Genomic DNA, 11,107 nt, shown 5'->3' with positions numbered 1-11,107 from the left:
ACAGATTTTGGATAAAGAAGTCTGAGTCGAAGGTTTAAAACTCGGGTTGGCCATTTTTCCTCAAAGTCTGCAAATATGCCAGTATTTGTGCAAGGTGAAGTGATTTTTGGGTAAAGGAGTCGAGTTTGGAGTCGCAGATTCTAAAATTATCAGTGTCGGCCATTTTCCCTCCAACTCCGTATACTACTCCCAATACTACTTCTTATTAATGCCTCTTGTTGAGTATATTTGATTCATTGGGTTCTTAAGTGTAAAAATAAAATTTACAACTTACCAGTTTAAGATTTCAAAAATGCATATTTATTTTTGTTAAACACTACAACAATTAATTTTGTAAGTTTTATGATGTGTAAAAGTTACGGATTAAATTTTGTTAAAATGTATTCGATCGTATCCCAGAAGTGAAATTAAAATGAAATAGCTTACCACTGAATTCGTACATGGTCGAGCACTGAATTTTTACCGCCGATTACTGGAGAATTTTCTCGTAATAAATAACACTTGAATTTTTGATTAAAAATGATATTTCAGAAAGGCTGGTGCTATTTGAAGTCAATGCGTCAAAATTCAAATTAATGCCGTTTCTATCTGAAAAGGATTGCGTTAAGTCGAGAGGGTCGAGTATAAACAAAGTCGATTTTGGGGACATGGACGCTACTGGAGAAGGGACATGCCGGCGGAGGTTCGTGAACCACAGGAGTTTGCATTATAAGCATAGAAAGATAAAATCAAAGGAACATCAAATACGTTCAAGAGAAACAATGAGCAATCGTGATTGCTCAAAAAAAAAAAAAAAAAAAAAAGCGATCATTTCTTGTTTTTAGGATTTATGACTCATCAACAACTTTCAAAGCTGAATTAAAAAGAAATACAGTCGACTCCCGCTACACCGCGATCCGACTTGCGAAATGGGTATAACGCGAGTTTTTCAGGAGCAACGAATTTTAGAGCTAAAGCGAATTTCTCGCTCTCAACACTCAACACAAAAATATTTGGAAAGGAATCGTGATGCTAAGTATCGGCTTTGTTATTGACTACTAAACATTGACTTCGTGAATGTACTATCATCCTTTCAGTATCACTGACTGCGCAAGTTGCAACACACCGCGAAACATAGCTTTATTAGTGTATCACCATTCCTCATTTTTCATGTATTTATTCTAAATATGAAAGCTGATGAAATATTGTGGCACCTAGACACGCCGTTTCATCTAAAGTTTGAAGATGGAAACAAAAAGCGAAAGTTTGTGACAATTTAAGGAAAGGTAAATATTCTTGATATGCTTGAACAACTAGAAAATAAGTCGAAGGTATCACGACAATTAGCAATGAGTGAATCCGTGGGTCTCGGTGAATCCCTCATACGGATAAATAAAAATCAAGAGATGGCAATCCGTATCAGTCTAGACCTTAAGTTTTAATATGAAGCTCGCAGAGTAGTGTTTAAGCAAAATGCAAACAATATGAAATTGGAATGTGCTTTTATATTGTAGATTATAGAGACCCTGAAAGAGGGGTGTTACCATAGATGTAAATGTTATAAAAGTGAATGCGAGGCTACTGTATTAAAAAATATATTAGAATGAAGATCAGACTGCGCAGCATAAATCATCATCTTTAATTTTTAAGTTATAAATGTAACTTATTGTTTCTACTGAAAAAGTACTCTACAGTGCAGTGCTTTATTATTATTACATACTTTACGTATCGTACTGTTTTATTTTTATGTTTCTCTTTCCCATTGATCACTGATTTTGTGCATCTTAACAGTATTTTCGTTGAATACTGCAGCTTTTTTTAAAAATACGGTAAAAATTCAGCTCTTTATGTAAAAAAGGAAATATATAGTTACAAAATGGTCTATAAAACAGTTTAAAAGGTATTTAAAAATGTCTAAAATGATTGGGTATGTTAAAAAAAAAAAATTATATACACAACACTTTTCCACAGCGCGAAATTTCAACTTACGCGAGGAGTCTAGGAATGCATCCCTCGCGTAGGTCGGGATCCCCGACTTAAAAAGATTATGAATCGAAAAATATTGCTCGCTTTAAGCAGGGTTTGCAGCTAAAAACGAACTTTACTCTGATGGATTTAACATTGCACCAACCAAACCAAGTAGTTCTGGTTTCCTCGTGAAATCAGTGTTTGTTATAAGCGAGTTCGACTGCACTCTCAGTCTCATATCATACTTTTTTGTATTTAAATTCTAATAGTACCAGTCTATAATTAACTAAAAAAATACCTACGATTTACGAAAATTCATTTTATTGAAACATGAAATATAAAGCTATTTTAAAAACTTCCTTAAGAAATGGAATACACATTATATATTTTTTTAGCCAATTTTTTTCGTTAGGAATAAAGCTACCTTTAAAATTCTTCAAAAAAGCTTCAGCTTTGTTGCTCTGTAGCTGACAACTACGAAACAAATTGAACAAAAGAGCTCGGCATTCGGTATAATGGTACAGGGTACAGGGGAGGGCACAGAAATTTTGAGGCCCCTAACAAATAACTTATGCACCCCCCGCCCTTCATATTGTTTACCCTAAATATATTCACCCCTCATTTCAAAAATCTCGGACCCCCTTTGGCTCGGGCCTGTGCGAACTTTTGCCATAGCAATTTAATTTACTGTTTGATTAGCACATTGTTTTATTTTGAGTTTATGTGTTGATTGGTCTAACTCAAAATAAAATTTTGTGCTAATAAAACTGTAAATTAAATAGTTAGGGCAAAAAAACTGTTATGTTGCGAAATGTACGTTTGGTTTGGACAAAATACTGTGAAATGGCCTTGTCCCTTTTCCCTTCTTCCATGTGCACGCCCCTGTAGTGGTGTTGGAGTATGGATACTGTGATCACGACTTAAAAGTGACAACATTGGCCCCAGGGGCGCCCCGAACTTGAATTTTTGGGAGGGCGGAAATTCTTAATTTGCCGAATGAAACTCAAAATTTTGCCGAAAGATTATAATTTTATCGAATGGAACTCTAAATTTTGCCGAATGATGATAATTCTGCAGAATGGAGCTCCCAATTTTTCCGAAAGGTGATAATTTTGCCGAATCATCAGACAAAATTTGCTAAATACGGAATTTTTTAGAAGGTCACAGTGTCTTCCCATTCCCTCACATTAGCACGAACACATATATTTTTTTCAAATGCAGTTTTTGTTTTATCCTTTTTAAATTTATTTTTTGAGGTCTTGTGGACATTCTGGCCCACGTAGAAAGAAATGAGAATTCAAGAAACATTACTAAACGTCATAAATTAATGCAAATTACGTAGTTCGTAGTTCTAAGCAGCCATTTCCACGATGTTAAATTCGATATTTATCAATTCTTGATGGAACTACATTTTCAGTGTGGCCATAAGACTGAAAAGAATAACAATTAATGCTAGATAATTTAATTACATGACATTAAGAATTATTATCAAAAGAAGATGACATTTCTTTGCCTTGCTTGGCTAGCGCTAATTGTTTTGCATTTGTAGCAGAGTTACTTTTCTCAAATTGCCGAATTGGTTTCTCCCCTAAGAGCAAGGGCGCAACCCCCCGAAATATCGCGAAGAGCCCCCCAAAAAGTGAAAATTACCCCTCAAAACAACCCCTCTAAAAATTTCATTGGCACAGTCTATGCCATGCCCCCCCCCCCCCCGTAGGTGGGCACCCCTGTCAAATTGTTCTTTACTTCAGAAATTGCAAAAAAATATATCGGTTTTGCTAAAGGGGAAAAAATATCTGTGGAATTAGTTCTTTTTTTTAAAGACAACGGCGCGTGTTTCATCAAGAGCAGCAGTTGCCATTTTCTCCGCGAAAAAAAAAAAAAAAAAAAAAATCAAAGCTAGTTTACTACAATGTAATTAAATTTCGCATAAATCGAACGGAAACTCTTTCTCTCAAGCCGCCTCCTTTGGAAACCCATCATCCATCCTTGACAGCTTCTAATTCTTTTCTTTGGGCGGGAAACGAAGCTGCAGCGCTCCTGACGGCCACTTGTAGAATCCACGAGTCGTGCGACTCGGTGCCGAACAGACATGATGCTTGTGGAACGATTCTCCCGGAGAAACTTCGCGCTTGTCGGTAAGTTCTATTTTCGTTTGATTAAAAATTTGTTTTTGAAATACGGGGAACGGCGCTCACATTTCCAGTAGTGTAAACAAACTTGGGAAACCGATTTTTAATTAAGTTTTGATTAATTGCTCTTGTATCTTTTAAATCGATGCTGCGAGATTTATATTTTCATGAAATCCACGTGTTACCCCTTAATCTGCCCCCGAATGCTGAATCTAAAAACCATTTTATTGCTTGAACTTCCAAAAAACATAATGCTCTCTCTCTCTCTATTGAAGATTATTTTCTTACATTTGGTGAAAATTTTAAAAAATGTGTCAATTGTAAATAGAAAATGTGTTGTAATTTAACAACACTAGATTTTTTTTATGTTTGTGAGTTAGGCCCGTCATTTGGGGGATCAGGGGGAGGGAGGCGGTCAAATGAACCTTCCTGAATTTGAAAAACAGAATGTAATTATTCATTTCACAAGTGCTTTTTTAAATAAAATGCATCAATTATATACCCTTTTCCCCCCTCCCCCTGTAACACTTTTAAATGACGGACCTGGTGTGGTGGAGTGAATGCTCATCAGTAACTAGCTATGACTCATGCCAAAATATTTGATATTGACTCAAAGTAAACCTGGGCTAATTAATTCTATTAAGGATGTGTGACTAATACTGTTTTTACAGCTATTCATATAGCGTATTTTGAAGACACATGTGCTTCAGGGGATGCGTAACAATTTAAGTGTTTTATTTCAGTACGCCCTGTATTTTTGCGGTAAAATAATTTTAGTTGTTTTGCGATGGGGAGGGGGGGGGGGTGGTACACACACTATACATAATTACTCCAGTCGAATAGTATTTCTTTTTAAAGAACTTTTTGTATTTTAATGTAAGGAAAGGTAATTTTGAAGTTTTTGTAGAAACAGTCAGAAAAGAATTACTTACTTCATGGATGAAATACAAAGTTGAACTTTGTTTCGGTTCAAAAGTTGATTATGCTAGGGGGGGAGGAGGGGCACGATTAGCTTTATTAGGTTAACCACGAGAAGGAGGGGGGGGGGGGGCTCATTGCGCAGACCGCGCCATGGGATTTATTTAAGGAAAGCGCTATCGCCTGTAGGGTATCGTCACCCCTGGCAAAAAAAAAAAAGAAAGCATTGAATTTTAAATTAAGTTTCTTAGTTTTGTTTTACATGAAAAATAACGCTTAAAAAAAGTGGTAACCGATTCACTTTTTGGGACATTTGTCCTTAGATTTTAAGGTATTTGTTTTGTTTTTTGCCTCCAATTGTTTTCGCTTGCTGCGAGTTTCACATGGCTTCCCGAATAAAATAAATAATTAGTATAAAATGAAATACACATGTACACTGCAGTACCAAATAATGAATCGTCTGACGCTTTTACGTGACATTTTTTAAGCACTTTTATTATACTTGACCTGTTTGTCACGGAGTAATCTGAGCCTTGCTTTTGCTTATATTTCAGCAACTAGATCACTTATAGACTTCTGGACTTCACTAAATGATTTGCTTAATCTTAAGGTACAACTTAACGCTGAAAAATTAATATTCTGAATAAAATTATTATATTTCGGTTAGGATGGAAAATAGCAAATTTCATTTAATTTACCCATTAAATGTTTAAATATAAAACCCATTGTTGCAAATTTTGTTGGCTTGCAACAGTAATGTTAATAGCAATCAATGAAAATTTTGAATCAAGGCTTCTCTGGAGAAAGCATGAAATTTATTCAATATCATTGCTTTCTTAGGATTTTTATCCTCATCCAAGAGACATAATAAGATGTTTATCGCTAGTAACTTGCACGCTTTGAAACATAAAATAGTTTGGCGAAATATTTTAATATTTAAATGGTTCTAATTAATTTAGCACACAAATAAATCTTAGAGAGGAACAAGGATAAATTTTTAAGGCCAATTGTTTAAAGTTTTAGACACGTATATAAGATTCGTTTTCTTTTAGTATGGAGCATTTATGTGAAAAAAATACGGTGAAATTTCGTGATGGTAACATTATTCTATTTCTGAAATACATTTACACTAAAAAAAATTAAATAACAGAATTTTTAAAAAAATAATAAGCACTTTTCATTATACACTCAAAAGGAAAAAATAACTTTTCTGGGTCAGAAAGGACAGTTTCAGTACTTCTGTAGTTTTCAATTATTCCAAAAAAATGACACCTCATACGAAGAAAAGTGCGGCTTTTGAAACCAAACTTTCCCGTTAAGAAAAAATGCATAATTCAACACCCAAATTTATAATTGAAAGCTAGATAATTATAAAAAATTCTGTACGTGACTTGAACCGCATTTTTCTTTTTTTGAGAATATAAAATAGGGGTGGTCGTCAATTTTCCAGTACCGGAACACCAGTAAGAAATAGTTAAGACCCTGTCTCAATGACGAGCTTGGTTCAGGTTCAAGGGTTTAGGTTGATAAATGAGCCGTTCATAAATCATATTGATTTGAATGGCTCGTTTATCAGGCTAAAATAATATAACATTTATTAAAAACAAAATCTTGTTTAGTTCCATAAGTGCTTTATTATTGTGTAGTAATGTGAATCTGCAATAAAGTTTGTGATTAGCGCAATTCGAATCTTATTGATTGTAGAAAATGTAACAGGAGTGCTCAGTTAGCGCCATAGACGGAATCAACTTCTTAATTTTTTTTTTTTTGTGGAAATTCATCATTTTGGCATCCGAATGATTCGGTTATTAATAACACGTTAATCTCATTTGGCTTCTGTAGGTTGCAAAGTCGTGGTATGAAGCATAGAACTTTCATAGTGGAAAGTAGGTGCGACAACTGAAGATTATGTGTTTCCATTACAGAAGAATGAGCTTAGTGATCTGTTTCTTAGGACATATCTAAGTTGTAGTTGGGGGGAGGGAGAATGTATTACCTAAAATATTTTGTTCATTTTCGAAAAAAAATAACGCAAATTAATGTAAATTCTTTCCAAAGCACATTTGAATCATTTATTAATGTGTTATTATTATTATCAGAAGCAGGCATAGGTAATCAAAACTGAATTTTTTTGGCCTCCACATTCCAGGGACTCCTATTCCTGCCACACGTTGTTTAACCGGTTGGATGGGGCCTGCTTTGTTTTTTGATCCAGATCATCCAAATTTAACTACAATTTACAATTGTCTTTATCTTTACTAATAATAAAGCTGAATGTCCCTCTGTCTGTCAGGATCTCTGTGACGCGCACTGCTCCTAGACCGTTCGGCCGATTTTCATGAAATTTGGCACAAAGTTAGTTTGTAGCATGGGGGTGTGCACCTCGAAGCGATTTTTCGAAAATTCGATGTGGTTCTTTTTCTATTCCAATTTTAAGAACAAAACTATCATAAGATGGACGAGTAAATTACGAAATTATCATAACGTGGAATCGTAACATGGGCAAAAGCCAATTGGCGAGATACGAAATTATCATAACGTGGAACCGTAACATGGGCACAAGCCAGTTGACGAGAAAATTGACCATTATTCGTAAATATACAGGCGAACTAAAAGACCTTTTAATTTTTCTATTACGGGCAAAGCCGTGCGGGTACCACTAGTGAAAATAATAAAGGCTTATTTTCACTAGCGGTTCACGGACTACTTGAAAATTATTCGCGGACCACTAGTAGGCTAAGAACTAAAAGTTGAGAATCAATGATTTAGAACAAGTAATTTTTTTTTTTTTAATTTATCGTGTTCCTTTCGTGGTTTGTGATAACAAAGTTGTCTGTTGGGCTCCTCAAAAATCGAAAACGTCCCAAAAATTCAGATTATGAGGAGATCTTACCTAGCAAAACCTCAAAAAAGTTATTTACATATCGGTTCACTCCCATGCATATGATTCTGCCGGCGCCCATGTCCAGACCGACAATTTACTTAGAGTGTTCCCTACCTATAAAAGAATGAAGGAGTTGTTAACAGGATTTATGTTCGTAATTATACTTACCCACGGCTGTTAAAAATCTTTTTTGAACATTGTAACGACGCGTTTATGACATTCAAAAGACATAATATTGCAAATGTCTTTTGCATAAATGCAAACCATATGTGGGTCACAATCGGCAAACTAATGCTTCAGCACACAAAATTTAGAAACTTAAATATTGTATTCTTGGTAGGGGGAAAGAAAACTTTAAGAGCTGGAGTTAAATGTCTTGCGCACAGATTCTTTGTAAGAATGTCAATAAAATGACTTCGCTGACCTTGAAATACGAAAGCCATCCTTTCGTACTGCAATCGTAAAGTAAGTTTTTTTTTTCCAACAGCAAATTTTATTTTTGTTTTGAGTGTAGTGAAAAAAAAAAGTGTATCCAGTTTTGCTTTTTTCTAATTTATTAACAATTTTAAAATGAACATTTTTTTTTTGAGTTTTTCATTATAATTTTAAACTACGAGCTTACTTTTAGCAGTTTTCAAATTTTTCCATAGTTTTGTAAAATTGAGAAACAAATATATGAGATTTATTCAAAGTAATGTAAAAATGTTCTACTGTAAGAATTTGACTACTCGAAGGAACATTGGATCGTAAAAATAAGATACATTTGTTTTTGAAATTATTGGGAAGGAGGGATATGAATTTTATAAAAATAATTTTTATAAGGAAATTAAGTTTTATCGTTCACCAGGATATGTTTCAAGTAACAAAGTTAAGACTTAACATTTGTCATGTTACAGCCGAAATAAGTATCAAAAAATATAAACGAGCATAATTAAAACTAAATGCATTAAACCAAATACTACTCCAGTTATACTTTCACTAAATGTACCAAAATTTTGCATCTTAACTTTTAACACTGTGAAATTACTTTCGCATATTCCACTGCTGGCTTATGAAAATTAATATGCGTCTCGAAGCTGCTGCCATTCCAAGTTAATGAAATTTAATGAAATAAATGTCCCGAGCATATCAACGTAGGTGTTCTGAGTTGCAGGAATGCTGCTCGTGTTCTTCGAACAAATAGTTAACATTTTTAGTGCATAACATTATACATTTTGGGTGTTATTTTTCAATATAGCAGTGGATAAACTATATTGCACGTATGAGTTTCATGTCGAAGGGAAGAGGGGAAAAGTCGTTTATTTTAATGATCCGTTCATTCAGAGGATCGCTCGTGTTTTTGACTCGTACACTGAACTCGTTCATTAAAAAAAAAGTGATTTATCTACGAGACGTACTTATGTATATTGAAAATGTTTCGTTGGGTTAGTTTCATTCTTTTAAAGAAAAGCAACTACAACTACTTAACACTTGGAAAATATGCCAATAAAGATTTAAACAAGAAATATTTTATTTAGATTTAGATGTACTATAAAAAAGCAATTGCAGCTCATTTTGTAAGCTGTTTCTCGGTAACCAAGTAGTAATTCGCAATTGCAATAAACTATAGGGGCACGGCAGCTACTGCCTAATGGCGGATGAAAAAGGTAAAGCAAACAAGTGACGTAATTTATAACTTGCTTTGACGCTTAGTGAATGGGAGTAATTTTTTATCGTGTTTGTGGGAAGCTTTCTTTTCTATACTTCTGAAATTATATTACACCATAAACTGTCTGGAGCCTGCAATTTACCACAAAGAAAATACATAGAATGAAATGTTTTACCCTTTTCGGTAGTAGTGTTAATCACCGCATGGTAGCTTACTCGAGCTCTGGAGTTGCGCATACATGTTACTCCAAAGTCACAGGTTCGATTCCTGCATGCTAAAAAATTAAATAGTTAAATTTTTTTAACAAATAAAAAATAAAATTGACACTGTCAAAAAATTGTAAAATTAATCTTTAAAAATAAATAAATCAATAAATCGTCGAATACCGTCATATAAAACATTTTGAAAGGGAATATAAAGCAGAAGATGATTTTGAATGTGTAAAATGAAAGTAATATCAAGGGATATATAATAAAATAAATTAAGAAATCAAATGAGACCGAGAATAATCATCGTTCATAAGGACGACAGTTCATTTTTTAGGAGATCGTTATGCATCGTTGATTTTACGTAGTCTGTCGCTTTGACCCTTTCGTTCATGAACGACACATCCCTAGTAGAAGAAACATTATCGAAGTTTTCATTAAAAAAGATCGACAATGCGTACACCATATTTAAACTCCTTTAATAGGCATGAACATAATATCACGTTCTTCAGAAACTTGTTAAAGAGTTTTAAACGTGTGCAAGTGTGATATCACGTTTTCCGAAAGTTTTCAAACATGTATACAAAATATGCGATTAGGTATTTGAAAACGTGACTGTATGAATGACCGTTATATCACGCACCAAGTCATTGACATGCATTTTTGAGAACATGATTTTAGGTGTATGTGCTGGCAGGGGAGTTACCTTATTATAAAATATTTCTTCTTTAAGAAAAAAATACTGATTTTAACTTTTGTTTAAAACTTTATTACTTTATTACTTTAGTTAAAAAAAACTAAAAGAACACGCTTTTGTAGCAATATGAGCTAAAATGTTAAAAAAAAAAAAAAAAAAAAAACTTTATGTTTAGTATGATAAAATGATTAACCAAACAATTAACTTAAAAAAAACCATGGGGTGCTTTCTATTTTCATTTTTGCAAGGACAGCAAATGTAAGAAATTTAAGACAACTGGTATGAAGCCACTCACGCTTTTTTTACAAATAAGTTAATTGATCAATTACTTTATCGTAATTAACATCCGAAGATTATTTTTTACTTTTTAGCTCATATTGCTACAAAAGCGTATTTTTTTAGTTTTTAAAACTATTAATCCATTTTCTTCTTTTTTTTTAAATTTTACTTTTTTTCGAAAACATATTTATTTTAACACATTAAAATTTTCTTTTTTCGTGATATCCCCCCCCACACAAAGATACATTTAATTGAATTTTGAGAAATTTTTTAAGATACATTTAATAAAATCATTGTCAGTATAATAAAATCGTCAACAATGTCCGTGATCAACAATGAATTTTTATTTGAAGACTTACCTACATTTTGGCATGAAATTAGTTTGAAAAAATTTGT

The 11,107-nt window shown here is 33.4% G+C and overlaps 1 protein-coding gene across 1 annotated transcript in view; it reads left to right on the top strand.

Annotated features, from left to right (window-relative positions):
• Positions 1-3,973: 3,973 nt before the first annotated feature.
• LOC129226343 (uncharacterized) overlaps positions 3,974-11,107 on the top strand; it is a 144,326-nt gene continuing 137,192 nt past the window's right edge. The window contains exon 1 of the mRNA XM_054860944.1: positions 3,974-4,085. Within this exon, the coding sequence (XP_054716919.1) occupies positions 4,040-4,085 (46 nt within the window). The 5' untranslated portion in view covers positions 3,974-4,039. The remainder of the gene's footprint in view (positions 4,086-11,107) is intronic.

Source organism: Uloborus diversus, chromosome 7 (assembly GCF_026930045.1).
Source record: "Uloborus diversus isolate 005 chromosome 7, Udiv.v.3.1, whole genome shotgun sequence".
Taxonomy (NCBI): domain Eukaryota; kingdom Metazoa; phylum Arthropoda; class Arachnida; order Araneae; family Uloboridae; genus Uloborus; species Uloborus diversus.
This window is presented reverse-complemented; position numbering and strand designations above follow the sequence as displayed.